At 42.5% G+C, this 23,497-nt stretch overlaps 1 protein-coding gene across 7 annotated transcripts in view; it reads left to right on the top strand.

Annotated features, from left to right (window-relative positions):
- The window catches only part of SLC4A4 (solute carrier family 4 member 4), a 216,657-nt gene that overhangs the window by 164,210 nt on the left and 28,950 nt on the right, over positions 1–23,497 (top strand). For all 7 annotated transcript variants that reach the window (XM_015861476.2, XM_015861475.2, XM_015861477.2 and 4 more), the window contains 7 exons: positions 6,803–6,890; positions 7,217–7,371; positions 7,816–7,929; positions 9,431–9,605; positions 14,097–14,230; positions 18,237–18,508; positions 21,393–21,463. In XM_015861476.2, coding sequence (XP_015716962.1) covers positions 6,803–6,890; positions 7,217–7,371; positions 7,816–7,929; positions 9,431–9,605; positions 14,097–14,230; positions 18,237–18,508; positions 21,393–21,463 — 1,009 coding nt within the window. The remainder of the gene's footprint in view (positions 1–6,802; positions 6,891–7,216; positions 7,372–7,815; positions 7,930–9,430; positions 9,606–14,096; positions 14,231–18,236; positions 18,509–21,392; positions 21,464–23,497) is intronic.

The raw sequence follows: 23,497 nt of genomic DNA on the forward strand, positions 1-23,497 counted from the left end.
GCTTCATGAGAAGGGACATTCTAATACTGCAGAAGCACATCACTGTGCCTTACTAATACTGACTTGAATCACAGCCATTGTAATGTAATGGTTGGTTATAATCTGAACCTTCTTTTCATCTACACAGGAGAGAATTGCTGTAGTTTTGGCCTTTGTTTAGCTGCCTTGTATTAATGCAAGGCATTACTCCAGCATATCTCTTGGAGTCTGTTTCAGCAGCTCTGTGGAATAACCACATCAACATCTGTTGCTCACAGTGGATGTTCTTTTGGGAGCATAGGGAAATGAAAATGGCTTAATTTTATAAAAGGTAATTACTCATTTCTCAGCATTATGGAGCTCCGTATACATCAGTATTTCAACTTCTAAGTCTAACCCACTTGCTCCTTTTAAGTACTTCACAAAATGCTGTTCAGCAGAAGTAAAATCAGGAATTGTTTGTTTTGGTAGTGGGAGCCAGGAAGCTGGATCTAGGATTGCTGAATGACCTCATTATTCAGTAGCATTAACCAAGACAAGATGTCCTTCCATGCCAACATTTTTTTTTTTTTGCAGGAAATAGTATTATCCATTAGCTGTCCTCCAAACCAAATGTTAGCCCTAATCAAAGCAGGGAAGCTCATTAGATTGTTTTTGTGAGTAATGAAGAGGCATTTGCAGTGGCTGCATCCTGTGAAATTCAATCAAGGAAATCCCATAAGGGCCCAGACTAGTTATGATCGAGTGTCTCCTTGCTCAGCCCTTAGATTCAGCTGTCCTACACAGTGGGCATTTCTGTTGAAGATGTGCACTTAACCCACAGTGTCTGCAAGATGCTGTAGCTGGAGCCTTCGGTATTCCTCCTTCCTCTCCCTAAAAGGCTTCTATTTTTATTTTGCTAAATGATGAAGTTGCTGGTAAAATTATCTAAACCATGCCATCAAAATTAGCCCATGTACAACCGTGTGAAGTTGGAGGGTTGTTCTAAAATAAATGTGAGTTAACATTTCAGTGCTGTGGGTTGCTTCATGGGAGTGCTGTGATGCAGATACAAGGAATAACCTCAGCGTGACCTGCATCTGTCTGTCTCTAGAATGCAGGTAGTTTTTATATGGGGCCCTAGGGTGCAGGCAGGAGTTCAGCACACAGGTTTCAGTGCACAGCTTTAGGCATGCCAGTCTATGCACTGATACTCAGTTCATGTTTCTGGTGTGTTGTGTTAAGAAATGTCATGCTTTTTAGCTACAGATGTGCAGAAGAATATTTCACAGGAGCCTGCAAAGTGCCCCATCCTAAAGCCATGACAGTTGCAGGGCTTATTGGTTCAATGGCAGAAGGATCAGGAAGGCTTTCCTGAGGAGCTGGAAGAAAGGTGACAGCATTTCAAGTAGAAACGTCATGTCATCCAGCTTTCACAAGTGCATGAAGTCATCTTACTGCTTTGCTTTTCATAGCATTAGCCTGGCAAGGTGTGCAGGGAGGGGGCAGCAGTAGGTGGTAAAAAAGCTGCAACTATTAGCTGGGTATGTAAGAAACTGAGAAAATCTCCTGATGTAGAAGCAAATGAGACACCAAGCCCTGTGGAGCCGAAAGGCTGTCCCTGCTCTGATATGGTATATTCATATTGACTTAATACTATAGAACTGGAAAGCATTGCTTTGTATGCTTAAGGTAGGTATTGTTCTCCATGTAAACTTCCAGTTAATTAGATTACTTATTTCCAGTATTTTTGTTTTCCTCCACACATTCCTCAACTTGGATTTTTCTTCAAGGTTTCCGAGTTCTGCGTGTTTTGTAGAAATAAGATTTCCTGTGTAGAAATGGCTTTTCTCTGGATAAATAATTTTTCTGCATATGATTCCCTTCTCACTTCCTTGCTAAGTATTTTAACTATTTCCTTTACTTAAAAATAAATTCTTACTTAAAAGTAATTGCCAAGACCTGATGAATTATCTAGGAAAGGTTTCTCTGCAGGGCGTTTTCGTCAATCCTAGTAATAAAAATCATGGAATTTAATTTGGTGTAGAGAACTTCCTGCCTTTTTCTCTGTTATATTTTCCCGTTACCGATCAGATCAAAAATCATTTATGGATTTTGATCTTCTCCTGTCAATTTTAATTCTACAGTGCTGCGAACTTCTTTTTTTGGTGAGCTCTTAGTTACTGTACTTTCCCCTTTGCTTTGGTGTGGCTGCCTCACCTTCTGACGGTGCACCAGATGTAGCCTTTTATTTTCATAAAAGGGATGTACAATTATGTGTTCAGGTCTGTTCCATTAATGTAATGATGATGAGGGCAAAAGATAAAGAATGAGCAAGGGAAAGATTTTTTGGAGATAAGCTGCACAGACTTGCACAGTCTAATATGTAGTGCTGGGAAATTGCCTGTGTCTACAAGTCTAAAATGAAATGAAGTAACTTGCCCAAGGTCGCTTAAAAAGCATGTGGCAGAACCAGGAGTCAGATTATCCTCCTTGCCTCCTAGCTTAAGCTTTTAACTACCAGGGCATCTTTTCTTTTGGTAGGCAAGAATGAAATGTCTGTCTTGTTCCTTAATTGCAGCACTGGAATAGTCTGCAGGGCTGTCTTTCAGCAGCTCTTCCAACAGAAGATCTTGCTTTGAGACATCTGAGCTCTGGCAAACAAATAAAACTTTTGTCTGCATTAACGTGTCAGATACCATGTGAGATGCAACTTGATGGAGCACTTGTATGAAAACATACAGACATTTGAACTCCTTTCCCTACTGTAATCTTAAGGTGTGCCCCCTTCATTATGCAGAGGTCCAAGCCTCAGATTTTGGTGGAGAAGATGATAATGAGTCCAGTGCCCTTGGGTCCATCAACACGCATCTCTATTGGGAATGCTTGGTGACTTGCAGGCATCTCACAAGGTGTCCAACAGCAGAAGGACATTGATAAAACCATCTTCTGTGGGACCTTACTGAGTTTCCTTTGTGTACGTGCTTTTAGCACTTCTGGAATTACAGTTATTTCTTTCTTCGTCCAGGTGTGAGAAATGGATGTAGGTGAGCAGACCAAAGTTGAATCTTGTTTTACTTGTTCCTTTTTTGTACGTAGCTGAGGGGTTTTGTCTCCTGCACTGGTGGTCAGCTTGCTAAGAGGCCATGGTGAAGCCTTCTTTTCTCCACAACCCTTTTATCCCATACTGGAATTTGATGAAATCACGGGCAGCTCAGATTTCTAATTATGCATCAAATAGAAAATATTAGTGCTATGCTGGGCCAGTGCACATTTGTCTGCTTGGGAGAGAATCTGCTCGTCTGTGAGAATAAACTTATTCATGTTGGGTTTGGTGGCATGGATCATGTGCTTACAGGGTAAATCATACACAATGAATGGTCATTATCTGCTAAGGATGATGTGTCTAAAGTGGCAGGAGGAACAGTGGCTGAGGGAGAACAGAATAATAAACTGGTGAGTTTCTGACTCATTATCAGCTTGGAAGCAAAAGAGTGCTCAGAGTGTGCTGTCATACAGTGTTCAATAGAGGTATCCTGAGTGAGGACCATCTGCCATTTCTGTAAGCTGTTGTTCAGAGCTTGTGAAAGGAACTGAGTTTTCTTACAGCTTCAGAGAGACTGATCTAAGTGATGTGCAGTTAAATCTCATGTTTCTAGCCCTGCAATATCCTTAGAGTTACAAGGTATCTGAAGGGAATATTTGAAAACTCAGCATTTGTTGTGTGCAGCAGACTTCTGCGTTGACTTTCAACCCAACAGATAAATTAGAAGTGAGGGCTTTTTTTAGCTAGATGTATTCTTAACTAAATGATGGTAAATGCATGTAAACACAGGCTAGTCCATACCACTAAAGTACGGGAATGTTTTTTGTATTTATGTGTATACACGTGCTTAAAAGATCTTGTTCTACAAGCTGAAAGCAATTCTGAGCTGAATCAGTCGGGATGAAGAACTTAGAAAGTCTCACAACGTGGCTTATTAAGAACGTTTTCAAAAGTGCAGGAACATTAAGGTGGTACAATTCTGCATTGGTAGAGAGCCATCTGATGTTATTAATTCAGGAGATGGTTATGAAAATACTTAATTCCTTGGAAAGTCTGTAGAATGCTGAGCAGCAACTTCTGAAGTTGTGAACTTTTTAAGAAAAATTAATATATTTGGATAACCTGCAACTCAGGATTTTTACTTCTTAAAGAGTTGGCTGAGGAATAATTTCTCTTTGATATTGTTTTATAACAACTTTGAAATTCAGGGCAAGTTCCAGGAGGTGGGAGGAGAGCAAAGAACATGATCTAGGCGTGTATGGGTTACTCATATCTGGTTGACCCTTAAGTTGAGCACTTGAAAGCCTCATGCAGAACTTGATGGGAAGTGTTACAGTTAGTAATGCCAATTAATATATATTTATGGATCTTTTCATACTAACTTAGTGTCTTTGTGTAGGACTGTAGAAGATGCTTGTTAGGATATAATACACTTGATTAGACATTTGACTTGGCACCTGACAGTGATTTAGAAAACTAAAATGATACTACAGTCCTTTTAAGGGCAGCAGTATTTCTTGCGAAGTGTCTCTCACCCTTGCTGTTTCATGATTTGTTAGCATTTCTGTGAGAAAATATATGCATTGTCAATAAAGGCTGACTCATAAGTAAGAGGATACCTCTGTGGCCCAAAGTAAAGTGGGTCTCTTCTGCTTTAACTTGGCCCCATATCAACCTCAGCAGACAGAGTGCAAGTGGAGAAGCTGTGCTCTCAGTGCCAGGTTTTTCTAGATGATGCTGTGGGTGGAATGGCTGGGGCCACTCCAGGGAACAGCTGATAATTCCATCATTGCTGGAACCACTGAAACCTGGTTTTGAATTTCTCTTACCATTTGGGTCTCCTTACCTTTGCAGCCACTGGCTCTTCAAAAGCTTGTAGAAACTCTGTATTTGGTATCTCTGGGTCTGTGTGATGTTTGAACTTGGTCCCTGGTCAGAAAGGTGGGTAGATGGTGTGAGCACACAGTTTCATTTTCTCAGGAAAGCACCAACATGGTGTTTCCAAATAGCAACAGGTTATTTCATCTGTGTGTTCATACTGACAGAACTTCCAGCTCTTGGATTATTTCTCTGTTGAAGTCATTGGTACCTCAGTGGAGGTTCACAGAAAAACTTATGTGACTAAAGAGAGGAGAAACCCCTCAAACTACTTCACCAAAATGACAGATGACTGCGGGTGAAAGGATCAATTGGAGAGAATATTTAAAGGAATTTAATTATCAAAGGTTCTTCAATCTAGCTGTAAAAGCTAATGGAAATACATGACCAGAAGTTGAAGCTAACCCTATTCAAATAGAAAGTATTTCAGGAAATCTGTGTTTCTACAGCCAACATGAGTTAATACAGCCTAACTGTTGTAGCGGTTAGTAGTTGCAGTGTAAGAAATTAACTCCCAGTATTTTGTACTTCTGGTTAACTCATATTTTATCTACACCAAGAATAGACTTACACCTCAAAAATCAAGCTGTCTCCTTAAGAACTGAGCTTTGACTGCAAAGCCACCGGATGGGTTTGTGGGTCTTTGGTATGTGTTGTATGCTTTGAGTAGAAATTCAAGGCATATGAGTTGAGCTTTCATTATTTATAGCTGATACCCTATTTAGACTGATGCTTCTCCTTCACATGCGAGTAACTACTTTAAGTGCTGAACCATACAGAGATCTCAGCTCCAGCAGAGCACCAGTAAGCAGACAGGTTGCTGTCTGATAGCTCTGGGAAATAAGTGTTTGGAGAGAGATGTAATTTATGGTAAGCAACGTGGACAGTTAAAAGCATGCTGCCCCAGCTTTGTTCTTTTTGCTGGCCTGAGCGCTTACCTCTCTATCTGGAACTGTGCTGCCCTGCTTGTTCCATCTCTTGTGCAGAGAGGATGCTCAGGTCAGAGTGAAGCTGTGCAGAGTAAGCTGTACTTAGATCTTCTGTCCCCTCCTACCTGTTCTTCAGCAGTTACATCACTGATAACATCACTTAGGTGACCCTGGAATAGCAATAGGAAAATATTTAGTGCAGATGCTTTATACGAGTTTTAAAGAGCTATAACATATGATTGAGTAAATCTTTAGCAAGTGGATAGATTTTCTGTGGTGCATAGAGCATGCAGTCTGAACCATCCTGCACTGGAGCTGCATCTCTTGCATACAGTTTGTTTCTGGATACTGGGCATTAGAAGAATGTCCTTTCTTTCTCCTGTACATTCACTGTTGGATGATATCTACTTCTGTGTAGGACTGCTGTTGTGCTCTCAAGGCTGATTTTAATGCTTTTTGGGAGGAAAAATCTGAGTACTATCTTGCTTGCTAGAGCAGGTATGATTAGGATGTAGAGTGCAACCTGTACTCCAAGTTACCTAAAGTACTTACATTGTTAGAGTGAAAATGTGAAATCCATACAAGTCCTGTCCACAGTGCCTCCTATGCATGCAAGGCCTGACTGTTGGAGTTGTGTAACTCCTACTGACCTAGGGGAAGTGACAGCTCTGAAAACTGTGATAAATGACACTCCTGCAACTGCTGGTGCTTCATGTACTTCTTCCCTGGGATTTGTTGGGAAATTAAATATTAAAGTGCCATGTGATGTAGCTAAACATGGTCTTATGGGCTCAGGTAGAAATTGTCTAGAGTCATAGAAATTGTACCTTTCATGTCAGTGAGACTGGCCACTGGCGGCTTCCAGACCTCTCTAACAAAGGACAAAAGCTTTGTTGTTCTGTTTGTTTGTTGACTTTCTGTGTAGATCTGGTATAAGGAATAAGCAGTTATTTTTCTGTCCTAAATGGGAACAATTGGTGTGTTTTGACAGGTTTCTATTCATACTACTTGGACCTAAAGGCAAAGCAAAGTCATATCATGAGATTGGCCGAGCCATTGCTACCCTCATGTCTGATGAGGTAGGTGCCCTTATGACTAGATTTTTGTTGGTCCCTTCCAACAGAACGCCTATTATATTGTATTCTATTAATATCCTCTATGAAATAGGTTCCCCTGGGTTTCACTTCCTTAGCAATCATTTTTATTCAAATAGATTTGGAGTTAACTCATGAATTCGTGCACATTCCACAATCACAGTAACCCACAGATGCACTCCAGATAATTGCTGCACAAGTCTTATTGGATGTGCTGTAGTGTTGTAGAATAAAACTTAGAAGTTGCCTTTGGCACTTGAGTTATAGAAGATACAAAGCTTTGCTGTATGGAGTCTCTCCTTTCCTTGCAGGTATTCCACGACATTGCCTATAAAGCCAAGGACTGGCAGGACCTGATTGCTGGCATTGATGAGTTTCTGGATGAAGTTATTGTGCTCCCCCCTGGAGAATGGGATCCAGCTATTAGGATAGAGCCCCCCAAGTCTCTTCCATCTTCAGATAAAAGGTAACAGCAGGTGTCAGGGCAGGGTTACCCCTGTGTGTCGGTTCTGAAAAAGTGAGAGGAATTGCTGCTGCTTGGGTGCACCAAGTTTATCAAGTAACTGCAGGGGGGACCTGTGTCTGCATCTCTTTCTCTAGAAAGCACTGGAGATATTTTCATGTCTATCTTAATAGATTGTGGAAGTGGATGTTCTTGCAATTTTGTGCCCTTTGGGGCGGTGGTGTATGGATATGATGATATATAGTGGGTATCCAGACACTTCTGATGTTCTTCTGCTCTTTAACTTAATGCATTTCACACTGTCTTCAGTAGTTAGCTTTCTAGCCTCCTTTATACAGCATGACTTCGAGAAAGGCTAATACCTCTGTAGCGGAGCACTGTGGATTCAATTTTGTGGAGCCATTAGGTAATGCAGTGAGCCTCAGATTGGCTTGTGTTCTTGCCTAGGAAAAACATGTACTCTGGTGGAGAAAACGTGCAGATGAATGGAGACACACCTCATGATGGAGGACATGGAGGTGGGGGCCATGGAGACTGTGAAGAGCTGCAGCGAACTGGCAGGTCAGTAATGCACTGCTCAGTGTGTTGTTAGCTGGTGTGATCCATCCAGCGTGACAGTGTTTTCCTTTCAGAAAAATTCTCATCCTTTCAACTTTCCACCCTGAGATTCTGTTTCAATTTATGCAGGTTGAGCTGTAACCCCAAATGGTACACTGTGGTTTTGAGCGCCCATCTTGAGACTATCTGAAAGGTTCTGAACCTAGTCTTGACAAATTGTGAAGTGTCTTAAACAAGGCACTCAAAAGTGAAAAGTAGTTGCTGGCACACTGCATGCCTGTGAACTTGACAAATTGGGAAGGAGTGTAAACGTGACAGGTGCAGCTCCATTTTCCATTCAGATTGCTGGAAGTGCTTTAGCCATAAGTGGAGAAGCTCTGTTTTCAAGATGTTCCTGTTACGGTACAGTTGAACAGATGAAGGCTTTTATAGGATATAAATACAGAAGGTAACAGAGCCTGAGGGCTTTCTCTCTCCTTTATTGCTCTACATGCTGCATAAAAGTCCACTAGAGCGGTAATGCAGTTCAGGAGGCTGCCAAACAACATGCTCAGTATTGCAGGATCAATACAATACATAGATTTTTGTGTTGCTGTTGTAACTTCCCTCCTGTATTTTATTTTATTTTTTAGCTCTTAGAAGAATATTTAAATTATGAGGGAAAAATCTGAAAGTCTGAAGTTACACATTAGTGTGTACAGGACAGTTAATAAACTGTGATTCTGGATCCAAATGTAATGTGTGCCTGCCTGCCCCATAGCTCTGTGTATGGTCTGAACAGTCTTGCAGAGACGCTGATGAGGAGCTTTCCAGTTGCTATGTAGCTCAGGAGGCAGCTGAAGTGTGATGTATTAAATAGATGTTAGTTGTTGGTGGAGAACTGCGTGCAAGAGAACGAGGGGCAAAACAAAATTTTTTTCATGTTGATAGAATCAGAGCTATGTGGAATTCCTGTGAGTTAAACATTGTTTTGTTTGGACTGTGCAAAAAGAATATGTCTGCAAGCAGAGCTCTCCAAGATGATTTCACTTGCTTGCATTTTTTATTTCCAGTTCTTTTTGTGGTTAATAGTTTGAAGCATTTTTTCCATTTAGTAGATTGTTTGGCTCACCCACTCATTGTGTCTGCCACGTGGAGAAATTTAGGCAAGGATTTAGACTGGAATTAATAGATTTTATTAGCTCAACCAATACAACTAGGGGGAAGAAAGCCATGTGAGCTTCCTGAACTGCAAGCTTTTGTGGTCTGTTTCAGCAGAAGTAGAGCTTGTGTTTCTGAAATCGATCTCTTTCCAGCAGCACTGCATCATGAAAGATATTATCTTTCTTACAACGCTGTCAGTGATATCCCTGACCCATCGCAGCTGTGATAAGGCTATTATGTAATGTGATGACCTCATTCATTCCAGATCATCCTTCATTTCTGGCATTGTTTCCAATTACTTATCTTAGTGACTTTTGCTGTAAAACATTTTACACAAGTCTCCTCTTGCTTGTCTTTTCAGATTCTGTGGTGGCTTAATCAAAGATATAAAGAGGAAAGCACCCTTCTTCGCCAGTGACTTCTATGATGCTTTAAATATTCAATCCCTTTCAGCCATTCTTTTCATCTACCTGGCCACAGTGACCAATGCTATCACTTTTGGAGGACTGCTTGGTGATGCTACGGAAAACATGCAGGTTAGCAATAGCTTTCAGACAGAACGAATAAATCAGAGCTGACTTGCCTTTTGCTATCTACAGTCAGAACTGAACTCTAAGTACAATTAATGGAGGTATGGTGCGCTTCCGCTGAAAGCTGGCTTTCTTTCTCTGCTGTTGGATGGCTGTCTGTTGAAAAATTGTACCATTAACCTTAAATGGAGTTTGAAAGATGGCCAGGCAACAGAGAAAAACTTAGTGAGGATCCTTGCTCCTATTTAGAGAAGTTCCTTGGATTACTCTCTGTGTTTTGTCTTGGTTGTACTGTTTCAGTCAAATTAAGTTTACGAAGTCTGATTCAAACTTTCCATGTCATCAGAGCATAGCGCTGTATTCTCTGCATGACTCGTACAACTCTTAGCAATCTCTGGACTTCTGCCTCTCTGCTAAGAAGAAAACACCGAGATTGAAAGGAAAGCAGTGAGTCAGGTGGTGTGGTAGAGGAAAAAAGTGAAAATTCTTTAGAAAGGTGAATTCCATGATAATGGAAGATCAGCTGCCTGGGAGGGTACTGTATTTCCAGAGACCGACTGGATCAGCAGTAGACAAAAGTAGGGGCTTCAAGGCATGGCTTAGCTACATAAGAAGAGTAGAAGAAAGGGACTCTGTCACAGCACTGTTCTAGATTGTGTTTGATTGAGGCAGAGTTACGTGTCTTAGGATTTCTTTTGTTCATTTAACAAGGAAGTAAATGTAGGAATTTTTATTTAAATAGATTCAGTACAGTCAAGTTGAATGTCTTAATAATAGTTAAGCTTATATTGACTGTGACTGGATTATTCAATTATGTAAATTTAATTTAAGCAAACATAGAAAAGGGGGACACCTATCCAGAGCTATTGACTTCCCTATCATTAATTACAAGCTAGAGTAAGATTCAAAGGCTGATGGAATGCCTAACATCCCTCCCCTTGGGTAAATATGGTTTTCTATTTCCAAAACTCAAATCTGCAGCAGTTGTGCAAAAAACAGATGCACGACGCCCAACCTTAAAAAGTAATGACAGCAAATGAATGCAGAGAATGAAAAAGCCTCCAGGATCCACCAGGGATTATCACTCTTCTATCACTGCGCAGCAGAGAAAAGCCTGCCTGCTCTGAACCTGCACAAGGAACGATATTTAAAGTAGGGGGAGGAAGGGAAAATGTTACCTGATTCCAAATTCAGTGTATATAATTCCATCATTTGTGTGAAAAATCCTTCTTGATACCTTTGCATTCAGTATGAACATTTATCAAGTTGGCAAAAATGTTTTTTGCACTGAAGCAAACATACAGTATAGTTTCTTAATGCTCACGTAGAAAAAGCTCAAGCAATTTAATTATTAAAACAAAACAGCTTGTGTTTCAAGAACCTGGAGATGTCATTCATCTGAGAGATGGTAAAATGACTGCTGAGTTAAGCAGAGACAATCCTATTGCTTGCAGTTGGTTATATTGCTCAAATAGTACGGGTGCATTTTGCTCTTTTGTTTTGGCTGCTGAATCAATGGAAGAGAGAAATGTACTCCTTTTTGTTCTGCAGCTGCAGGAAATCACTACCTTTGGCACATGTTTTTCCAGCAGCAAAGTAAAAAGCAAAGATGTTCTCCATAGGGATCCTCTTGGTGATGCTGCCAGATTTCCTTGGTAGTGCAGCTGCCTCACTTTCCTTGGGAGAATTTCTGCATCTAGGCCCACAGCTTTCTTTGAAGCTGATAGAACCCAGCACAGGTTTTCCCACTCTTCAGAAAAAGGCAGGAACAGCCTGTTTTGAGTCCAGTGTTTTATTCTCCATGTTGAAAAGGGAAGCCATTGATACTCTGTAGTTAAAAATCTTCCTTTGGTAGCAGGGAAGTTCTGGAGCAAATATTAATGCAGTGCAGTCATTTATGACACAAATTCAAGGAGAAGCAAGCACTCAAGTCCTGCTGAACGCTTTCATTCTTTGAAAAGGCATTAGGTATAAAAGACTGCTGTGGGAGCCTGGAAGCAGTTTTGACTGCTGCTTTTCAACAGAAGAGAAAATGGTGTGATGCTTGTGCTCAAGTGTACCTGTCCCATCAATCTGAACGAAACATCCCAAGGCAACCAGTTCAAGTTATTTTTGCAGGGAGCTGCTCAGAGGGATGAGAATCCAGGTTCAGGTCAAGCGTTTTCCAAACCACTCGTATTTCTGTAGTGGAAAAGAGTTCAGAAGTGTGGTTTGCAAGACAACCAACAGTGTGAGCTGCATGAGATCTTCATTCTTAAAAACATAGAGAAGGGAAACTAGTGCAGGGCCAGACCTGACCCTCACCACAGGCTCCAGTGTTGTGAAGTGAGGGTGAGAGAGCTCTTTGTCACAGGCCATCTTCCCAGGATGTTTTTGTACTGGCATTAACTCCTAGTTTACATCAGCTCCTATGACTGAGGAGCAGCCTCCAAAGGTTTTCCTCCCAGATGTGTTATCCTCATATAAAGCAGGGTTCTAGAGACTGAAGTATTTGTGCTTCTTGCATTTTATAAACAGCTACATGACTAGCCCTGGATCAGGCACTCCGAATTGCCCAGGGCATGCGGTCTGTCCTGGAGTGCCTGACATGGCCAACATTTCTCTAAAAGCTCACTTCATAGTTTTCTGTTTCTGAGAAAAGGCACTATTCTTAGCTGCAGGCACATGGAAGAATGCTGAGGAAAAGAGATTCCAGATGCGCTGCAGCCCACACACCGGCCACAAGGGCCTTCACTGTGAATAGTGCAGGAGGAGCGAAGAGGGATCAGCTGTGCAGATGCCATTCCTTTTGTTGAGAGCAGTTGTCTCATCCTCACAAGTCCCCCAAAGGCAGCGAGTGAAGGCTCATAGGCTTCTATCTGCATCCCCTGTAAGACAAACTACGTAATCTTTGTATGAAGACTACAGGGCTTCGCACTGAGTAGGGCTTCTCAGAGAGTTTTCCCTTGCATCGATCCATGCAAGGGCTGTGACTGTTAGTGACAGGCATTCCAGATAGCATTTAAAAATGGAAAACATGAAAGATGGCATCTTATGCAGAGGCAAGGTAGGTTGTGTTCAATCCTTTCACATCAGTAGTTTTCCTAGATTGACAAGTGACTAACGTGTGGCAGGAACTAGACAGCTTTTAAACTTTCCTTGCCTTTTGCTACTCATCACAGCTGTCCTGCTGCAACTTTAGTTCACCAGCTTGATGCTGGTGTGTTGAGATCATGTTTGTGTCTAGAAAAATAGTTCCTCCTTGCTTCTTTGAAAGCTTGTGAGTAATTCAGTAGATGATTTTTTTCTTCGGTACTTTGTGACATACTGGTTTGACTTGTAACAGCATCATACAGTGTCAACAGAAACTTGGGTCTTTCCAAGAAATGGAGGCACAAAACTCAAATTCTCTGTACCACACATAAGTCAAAAAAATGGCAGCCTGACCCTGCAGCTTGTCGTGGATGGAAGAAGAATCTGTGTGTGCCTTTAATTGTGACTGCTCAGCATGTGCAGTGTTCAGGCTGCTGATTCAGACACAGCCACAACAAGGCACGTAAGTCTGTGCTTAAATCTTTACCTCATTGCTGTGCAAGGGTTGTCAGTTCAGGTAAGGGTGACAAACACATCTTAAATAAAGAGTCCAGGTCTGTGTACAAACAGATTAGTCTGGATAAGAGCAAATGAGGTAAGGTCCACCTATTTCTGCCATTTTTGTCTAATGATGGATGCTCTGTCAATAATCATATTACTGGCAAGAAAAAAATGCTATTTATATTGCATCAACAGCTTGCGTTTTAAAAATAGGTTTTGCCCAGCTATAGTTTTGATGAAAATCCAAGAACACATCAGGCACATACATTTATCATTCCCTAGTGAAGCTGTTTTGCCACACATGCCAAAGGTAATTGTAGAGTCCATTACATACAAAATTTATGACTTGCTGGTGACATCTGCTGAACTTTGGTTTCAGCAAAAGACTGCTAGATGAAGTAGCCTTGTTTGGTTCGTGTCTCACTTAGTAATGTAAAAGCTTGGCATCTTGTTTATCTAGGAGAATCTGCTCTGTTGGAGGAAGGAGTGAAAAAAAAAACATAAAATCTGTGATGTTCTAGAGGACGTCAGGACTGTTGTGTAGCCATGCTCTGCCCTGTCTGTTTGGGGAGCTCTGCAGATGTGTGATGCAGATGATCTGAGAGATCATATCCTTTAGGTGGTATCTGAAAACAGTTTCCTCACTTTGTCAATGACAAAATACAATATAGTGAGTCTAAACTCTGCCTCAGAGTTTAGCAAACTATAGGGTTTGCTGGTTATCCTGAATAACTGTAAATCATGTGAGGTGAATAAATCTTCCTTTGTGGCTGCAGAAGAGGGCAGAGGATATTCTTCCCTCCACCTTGGATGTGTCAACATACAGCACCCTGCAAGTCACCACTGAAGTGACTGATTTTCTTGCAACAGCGCTACCAGAAAGGGTTATTAGCAGAACTAACATCTCTTCTGTCTCTACCGCAGGGTGTGTTGGAGAGTTTTCTGGGCACAGCAGTCACCGGAGCGATATTTTGCCTTTTTGCTGGCCAGCCACTCACTATTTTAAGCAGCACGGGACCTGTCCTTGTCTTTGAACGGCTTCTCTTTAATTTCAGCAAGTAAGTGAAAGGGTGGGTAGAGGGAGGAGGGGAGGAATGTCTTGCATGAGTAAAATGCTAGCTAGGGAATGAGATGGTTAGTGGAGGGGAAGGAGGGGATTTAGTGTATGAAATGAAGCATCCATTTGTTCCTTGTTGAGACTGCAGTGCAATCATGTCTGGGATTTTCATAGGCACGTATGCCCAGAGCACCACCCAGTGTATGGGGGCCTGTTTTGGTTGAGCCTTTCAGAAATACTTTGCCAAGCCTGTGCTCAATGGGAAGTCTGCAGTGCTTTCAGCATACTATTCCCTGCTGACTGCTGTCTGTGTTTTCCTGATTGCTGTGTTTCCCAAAGGAGCAAAGAAAGCAACAAACTCACATAACAAAGGTCTCAAGATTACCAAAACTTTGTTCCTAAGTCATTATTCATTTGAAGTGTCAGTAAAGCTGGCAAAATAAAATGAGTGCACATAGAAATCTGCATATTATTCATTGATAATTTTACATGCAGGACTGTTGATATTTTGGATGATGTTTAAGAAATTGATAACTTTAAGTTGTACAGAAAATGTGCCAGATCTCTTGTGGCCTTCATTCCCCACATCAAGAAGATAAGGAGAGTTGACAGCGTTGCCAAGATTTCTATGGCAGGACAAAAAAATTGAGAGCTTTTGGTTTTAAGGCGTTGCTGTGCTTTATTTCAAGAGCACTTGCCTGTGATATGGAACAGCTTTTCTACCATTTGTAGTTATTTTTAGAAGAACCCTATTGAATTATTAAGGTAAACATGGCTGCAGGTTGTAATAAGTCAGGAGACATGGTATATGTTTGTCTCTTTAATTGTATCTCCTTCATTACATTTAATCTGTGTAGGTACTTACTCAGAAATAATTGAGCGGATGCAATATGACCATGCCTTTCCTGTGAGTACTCTATCTGTAGGAGGAGTCTTCTGAGGCATAGAGCCTCCGCTAGGCAGACAGTATATTTGTATATCACCGCATGTACACAGGACTGCTTTGGTAACATTTGCTCAGCAAATTTAATTGATAATACCTGTATCAATCTGGTCCTCGTCTGCAAAGGTCCTGCAACTCAGGATGAGATCAGGTCTGATTCTCATCTCATATTGTCAAAGGTAGCTCTATATTTGTAGGATTTTAAGACAGGTTGGCATTGTGCTGCTCTCCAGTCCCTGTTCAGCAGAGCCAACACAGGCAGAGGTTCGTCTTGGAGCTGCAGGTGCCATGGAGAGACTTGCTGCACCTTAAAGTGGTGTACAGTTTCTTCCTGCCTTCCCTAGGGCTGCTGCTCTCCATGGCACTGCTTGCACGATTCTCCCAGTGAGCAGCAGAGAAGATGGGCTTTGCAGCCTGTCTTTTCTCTTTGCTGGTTCAGAGATGAGCAGGGATGAGAAAATGGAAGGAAAATCAGACAAGACTGGAGAGGGAAACTGTAATCTGCCTGCTGGTGAGATCTGTAGTGGGTCAGGAAGGGAGAGCACCTTTCTTTTCTTTCTTTGATGGCTATGAATGAATAAAGTCAGGAAGAGAATGAATAAAATCAGGAGCTGTTTGAATCTAACTTACAGGTCTAAGCCTGGGTGCTGTATGTTGAAGTTAAAAATAACAATATGGGAAAACATTTTCTATGGTTTTGGGAAAGATGGGGTTATTTTTAACCAGAGGAGGAGATTTTGGTTATAAAAGCAATTGTCCTAACAACCTGTTTGGGCAGAAGGGCAGGATTCTGTGGGAGCCTTTCTCACAAGGAAATTGGAATCAAGCGCTGTGATTTTCAATAATGCATTTGTGGCTGTTCATATTCAGAACACCCTGTTCCCTGCTGGGAGCGAAATTAGAAAGCCTTGCCATCTACTGATTCATTTAAAGTGAGTGTGTCTGTATCCGTGCAGATGCCTAAGAAAGTTTCTACTGAATGACAGCTTCTTTCCTGAAAGAAATTCAAAATATGTCATGGTTGGGGTCTTCGTTAGCAGCACAGCGCAGTTCTGTATCAGCCTCTTTTGCAGTGCTGATCCTTTTTCTCTTCATCCTCCCTCCATTTGCTGTAGCAAATCAAACATTACAACTCTGCTCTGAAGAGTTTTGTTGACAGCATATAATAAAACACTTGAATGTAAATTTATCCTAAATTTGGTACCAATTATGTTAAAGAATTACGAGGACTCATGCATCTTCAGCAATCACTGTATTGAGCTGGTGGGTTGCCTGGGACTGCTGCTCCCATTTTACGGAGTGCTAAGGAGGAAAAAGCATTGCAGAGGCTTGTTTTGAATGCAGATGCGTGATAGTGCCTGAGCCTACAAGACACTGACCTAGGAGGCTCACAGGAATGCATGGTGCTGCCCAGTAGTAAGCCTTTAACTGGGATCTTGCCAAGTTTTCTGCATTTTCTCCCATTTTACAACTGTGAGGTTGTAGTTACCCCTGGTTAGGTGTAATCCTTTCTGTTCAGGATCTCTGCAGTTTTGTGCTGTGCACTAGAAGACTGTCTTCAAGCCCCTCTGTCTGCCAGAATTCCCCAGGTGGCAGGGTAGGTGCTCTGGGGAGTCATGGATCATGGCACTGAGCTGCTGTGGTTTGCTGCCTCTGGGCAAATGCTGAGCAAGGGCAGAGGCGTGTGAACAGGATTCTCTGTCACACCAAGCAGGAGGGAGGTCCGCCTGCAGTGGGGACCTGAATACAAGGTGGGACCAACTTGTTGCCAGCTCTGAGGACATCCTGTTTCACCAGGTTACTCTGCCAGGTGTTTGATCTAAAACCATCCCCTCATACTAGGAGCTAAGCCATCCCTGAGGCACGTTCAGCTCCCTGGAGCTGACCAGCACTTCCCAATGCAAACAGATCTGTCTTCAGGGCAGTTTAGCAATTTCCTGCTCCCTCATGCCTTTGAGACCGTCTTGTTCCTTTTGTGCTGTTATGTTTCAGAGCTGTGGGTGGTTATCTGGTGCAGCCTGCATTCCTAAGGTGTCTTGAAGAGGACTTTTGCTTCTTCTAAAATATTTCGTAAAGGAGATTCACAGGGAGCAGCATTCATTTTTCTTAGCAGACTTGATGTAGTTGGGGGAAACAAGGAAGGGATTCCTGAACTCTGTGGTCTCCTCACAGCTTTCTGATGCTGTCTGAGAGCTTGCTCTGAGACTTTACAGTGAAAATGCTCGTCCTCCTTTATCATCACAGTCCAGCCGGGCAGGGCTACCTGCTTCCATGGAGAAATAGCTGGGGCTGGGACCCTGCTGCCCCCCACTCCCTTTTCCAGAATGGACAACAGTCTACCTTGGCAGAGTCTTACATTCTCTGCTTTTTGATTTTTGTATTTCTTTGGTCCTAAAAGCCTCCCTTTGAACTCAGTGCAGTTAGGGCATGGCAGACTCCCGCAGCAAACAAACTTCCCAGGGAGGAGTGATATGATTCACCGCATCATTCCTCCATAGCTGCCACGTCCTGGCACCTAAGTTTGTCATCTTCAGCTCTGCATTTCTTTATCTGCTGCTGCTACTTTTCTGCAGATAACGGAAGGGTATGAGACATGGAAATGCAGGCTTCTGAGTGAGAAACTTGGCAGGAAATTGCTTTTCTAAAGGAGATTTGTAAACTGTAGTTAAATCTGCAGCTGGTGGAAAGCTGTCCAACTGCTCTTGGTCTGGGTGGCTGGATGCTTGGCCCTTTACAACTCTGTGTGTTTGCCAAGGGAAGATTTATACTCTAAAGCTTAGAAAGAGCTCAAATTCATTGGTAGCATTTATTAATGGAAGCAGAAGCAAGAATGATCACTTTTGCAAGCTTTTCTGCTACCTCTGCTCTTAAACTGCATCATGCACTTTTATGGTGTTGGCTGGCTGAAAACAGTTTAGCACTTGGGCACACTTTTGTTTAATCTAAAATAAGCCCTGGTCCCAGAGCATTTACATTCACCACTTCTCACTAGAAAGTGCTAGTTCTGTATGGATTTTTCTAATCCCTGATATTTTCCCTCCCTGCCACTTCTGTCTTGTTGCAGAGACAATGATTTTGACTACCTGGAGTTTCGTCTCTGGATCGGCCTTTGGTCAGCCTTCCAGTGTCTCATTCTTGTTGCTACTGATGCCAGCTTCCTGGTCAAGTACTTCACACGTTTCACCGAAGAAGGTTTCTCCTCACTTATTAGCTTCATCTTCATTTATGATGCTTTCAAGAAGATGATCAAGCTGGCAGATTATTACCCTATCAACCCCAATTTCAACGTGGACTATATCACACGTTACTATTGTGCCTGTGAACCACAGTTTCCAGGTAAGAGAATACTTTGTTGGCCCTCAGATTTGCAAACACAAGATCTCATTTTCTTTTATTTATTCATTCATTCACTTATTTATCAGTTGCACTGTGTCCCAGATAATAGAGCAGTTGATTAATCCTTCTTTATCAGTTTTCTTCTGATATCTTATCTTAGCCTTGAATATTTTCAAGCAGAAGGACATATTTTACCTGTGTGCCAACTGGAATTACCCTCTAGCCAGCCTTTCTGGCACTCCTCGTGTGAGTGCTGTTATGAGTGGAGAAGCAGTCTGTGTACCTGTCTCCTCACAAACATGTGGCCATTAATTCTGAATGGCGTTTCTCTGAGAAGGCTGGAAAAAGTTAGAAGTGGTGTTAAGGGCACTGCTGTGGTGCTGAAGTCAATCCTGGTATCTGTTGTGTGGTCTTGACAAAGGACAGGAGCTGGATTTATTCAGGGCATTGCCCAGACATGGGTGGTTTTGCACTTCCTCGCTGTGCATATGAGTGGAAAAGCATGAAGAAGTCCTCAATATAGTGGAAGGGAAGTGTATCCGTCAGTTCAGCCTATTACTAGAGTGTGGGCTGCAAGGCAAGTGTAGCCAATATGTGTATAGGTCTGGTAATACAACCAGGAACAAAAGGCTACAAAACAGATGCCAAACAGAAGTAATGCTGACTGTTCTCCCACCAATGAGAACTGAGTAAGTAACTTGATTTGTACTCAAAGTAAACATAATATCATCTCAACATACCTGTCAAACAGGAAAATAATCTGTCTGCTGCTAGCTGCCTCTTTGCAAAAGATGTTGGAAACTGGACGCTAGCATTAGCTATTAAATGCAGGGTCACTGCAAGCACTTCAGTGTTGGTCTAATTCTGCTTCTGTTTGAATGGCAGAGTGGTTTCTCTCCTGGTGGCTGAGCAGTTAGTCTGATTATGTCTTTGTCTAACCATGCAATGCTGGAAAAGTCTCAAATTTCCAGATAAATGCTTAGGGCACAGACCCACTGCACAGGGCAAATGTGGTGGTAGAGCTGGAGTGTGTTGTTTCATTTTGTAAGAGATTTGTGCCCAGAAACACAATGCCAATCTCTACCTTCATAAACAAGTGGGGGAAGGATTAGCATGCATTGTTTGATAAGGTTCACAAACCGTTGCTGCCATGATTCTCTTTTCATCTTCTTTGTCTCCTATCCAAATGGTTGTTTCAGAGGGTAAAGATGATTTGAAATCAAATGATTCCCAAAGCCTTGCTTAATGTTTCTACTCCAGTCCCAGCAGAATTTTCATACCGTGGAAGTCCAACTTTGTGAGCACCTGTGCACGTATAAACACATACCTTTATGTCTGTGTGCCTAACTCACTTTAGGCAGGGCTGGGCCAGTAGTTGAACTGAGGCAGAGATGTCCTGACATGGAAGGTAGAGAGGGATCAGTAAATGCTTTGATGGTCTTGAGACAGTAGATGGATCCCACTGGCTGCATCATTTGGGGTTTTATCAGGAGGGTGGAAATTGTCATCATCTTCATATGCTTCTTCCTTAGGTTTTCAACTAATACTGAATAAACTTTGAATAGGCAGAGTGAGCACAAAATACTGGATATAATGTCAGCAGTCTGTCCAGGCAACCATCTGGAACTTCATTTCAGACATACCATCCTCTCCTGCATAGACCTGTGTGGGTGTGTGGTACAACAGGCACAGAGACTTTCACAGTATAACGTCTGCATTTCAGAATCATCCTCCTGTTGTGTTGATGAATATTAACTTAGCTGGGAAGTATTGGTAATGGTTGGACTAGATGATCTTCTAGGTCTTTTCCAACCTTGATAATTCTGTGATTCTGTGAATTACAGTGTGTCATACAGAGACTTCTCTGTGATCCTTGTACCTCCAGTCTGCGTCTTTGAGTAACATGCACTGTTTTACAATGCAAGTGGAGAAACCCAAATGCAGAACTACACTCCATTCACTTTCTCATTATAATCCACATAGCAGCTATTTAGACTGGAGTTGAAAGAATCACAGCTACATAGAAAGCTTCTCTGTATGCCAGCAGAGAAGTCAGAAGCAGCAAAAGAAATCCTCTGCACTCCTGATGTGTTCTGTGGAGGGAGAGGAAAAGGAGAAGGTGTTGAAAAGGTAGTGGGGAGGACAAAAGAGGAATGTTCCTGTGGTACCAGGCAGGAATACAGCAGAAAATGAGGCAGGGAGGTCCTCTGAGGCTGGAGCATCTGGCAAAGTGTAAAGGCTGTGTGCCTGAACATAAAAGGGGCTGGAGATGGAGAGAATATGGAGAGGATTTTGATTTAGTTGGAGATGTCAGAAAAAGAGAACAAAACACTGTAAAAAATACGCAATTACCTCTTCTCAGACTTCCTGTCTCCAGAACAGGGGTGCATCAATCTCCATGCTCAGTTCCATTCTTGCAGCATGGCGTACAGTTCGGTTCAGCTTCTACTCTCAGGTGTTGATCTCACTGTTAAAACACTTGGGCTGTGCAGGCATTTCTTTACTGAAAGTTGTTGGTGCCATTGCAAGGAAGATGCCAGCAGCAAAATCTGTGGTAAAGCTTCCAGGCATGACAATGCTGATGGTCTGCCAAGAATCATGAGATGTTAAAGAGGCCCAGAAAGGCTGCCTGTGGTTAGTGGTGTTCTACTAGTTATCTAGGCCTGGTTACGATTTCAAGTATAAAAGGTACACGCACTTACTCTTTCTCCAGTTAAATCAGTGTGCCCTGTATGTTATTTTAGTGAAACTTCTATAGTGTTACCAGACGTAAAAATACTTACAAAACCTAATACAGGAGGGACATAACTGACAAGCCTGTTTGTTTTTATTCATTGCTGTTTTGGCACCATGCTCTCAGTATTCCTTCTGTTCTCTTTTGCAGATAGTAGCTTGCTTTTTAACGGAACGACTGTGCCGTCAGTTGAGGGGCCATTCTATTCCTCTACTGAGATGGTAAGTGAGGCTTCCAGGAAGGCAGGCTTTGAAAACATTGCTGTGAGGTTTGGTGGCTGTGAAAGAAATGGGGGCTGGCATCCCTCCATGGCTCATACTTTCACTCCACAAAGCGACAGTATTTAAGCAGCAGGCCAGCCACAAGAGCAGAAGCAGCAACTCTTGCTATTTATTGTTTTTTTAATTAAACAGAATCAACCACTAATCCCAAAATGGTGGAAATTAAAATAGGTATTTATCCTAGCAGCGCTGTTCCAACCTTCAGATGGGAACATGTCCTCCTGTAACCTGGCTGTTTGTGACCGTGACCTTCCAGTGTGTTGACGTAAAAAAAGCTTGCATAGTTGAAACTGCAGGCAGCTCCTAGCTCTGCTCTCCTCCCTGTGGTACAACAGAGCCAATGGTTTACACCTTGGTTTTATTTCAGTTATTCCTTCCAGTGACATTGCTTGCAAGTGCAGTTTGTGGGCTCCTCTGTAGTCTGGCTGAAAATTTGCTGCCTGTTTCCCTGATGTGCTCCATTTCCCCACTTCACATTGCACTTCTCTGCCTCAAAATACAGCTTTGCAAGGACAGGGACAGTGCAGTTTTTAAAGGCTATAAGGGCCATGTGTTTCTGCTGTTCCATACAAATAGAGCAGTGATTGATTGCATCCTTACACCAGAACTCCCACTTTGCCTCAAACACTGTAAAATAAAGTTCTACTGCACTTCATCCTCCAGGGATTTTTTGTAGTATTGCATACAGAATACAGTGTGCGTAACTGGGAATGGCAGCCTCTTCCTTGCTGATGGAGTTGTGTGTGTTGTCAGGAAGTGAATGGCTCTCCTAGGGATTCGTAGTATCCTTGCGTGCAGACTGTGGCCAGGGTAGTAATGGTAGGAGAGTTGTAGCCAGCCATTCCTCTGGATGACCCTGTTTTCCAACACTTTTTTTTTCTAATGTAATTTTTCTGGCTTTTCCAGAGCTCCCTCAAGTAGAAAGCTCTGGATGATAATGAGAAAGAAATAGGTTTTCATGGGTTCCAATATCTCTGTGTTTTGTGTGTAGGAAGCTGAAAGGCAGAGTAATAACTTTGTGCTGAAGAACACAGGTCCTCCTTTCTGCATTTCTTGTAGGACTTTGCTCTCTCTGTGCAGGACCAGGTGGCCCAGCAGGAGGCGGCAGCTTTCTGATCTGGACATGCTGTACAGAGCTCTCCAGACAATAGAAGTGAGGCACAAACATGAAGGAAAGAGCATCCCCCAAGGTCTCTAGCGGGCTGGCAGCAGAGTGAGGAAACAGAAGCAAGGTTTTCTGATGGCCATGCTGCACCTCATGTGCCCTTTCCTGCTCCTTGCCTTCCTCACTGCCACACCTCTGTCAATTTGCTGTGCTTCCTGAGCATCTGAGTTCACTGCTCCTGGAAGGGATGCAAGTGAGGGCCTAATTGTTCAGCTGCCCGTCACACAAGATAACACTTGGGGAAGTGATGAACAGCCCCAAGCTCTGACACAATGCCAGCTGTCAGGATGCCTAAATCCACCTGTCAAGAGGGGAGTGCCAGTTGCCACTTCTGTTTCATTAACAAGAAAAACTTCATGTTATTTATGCATTTAGCATTTGATTGTCTCAGGAGATGGGAGGCATGCATTAGAGGAAGGCAAAGAACTGAACTCAGGTCTGGAGACAAAAAAAAGAACTCAACAAGTTGCATTTTCAGACTGTCCTCTTCTGGAACAGTGATCTTGGCATCTTAGCCCTTCTCCCCCAGAGCCCTGTTTTGTGACACCGTTCCTGCCACCCAGTAGGGCCAGGGGCAGCTCCCATCAGACTCAATTGTATCTCTTTGGCTGACGTTGCAAAGTGCTTTGGGGTCATGCTATCCCCACAGCAGCTGAACTCTCCTGCTTTAGCCCCAGTCCCTGTTGGGGAACTGAGCCCCACATAGTCCTGGAGTTTCCAGCTATTCTACATCGGCCAGTTGGCCCTTTGTTTCCATTCTACCTTTGGTACAGCCAGCAGTCTCAAATCTGCTGCCAGTCAAATGGTTG

The sequence above is a fragment of the Coturnix japonica genome, chromosome 4, assembly GCF_001577835.2.
Source record: "Coturnix japonica isolate 7356 chromosome 4, Coturnix japonica 2.1, whole genome shotgun sequence".
NCBI lineage: Eukaryota > Metazoa > Chordata > Aves > Galliformes > Phasianidae > Coturnix > Coturnix japonica.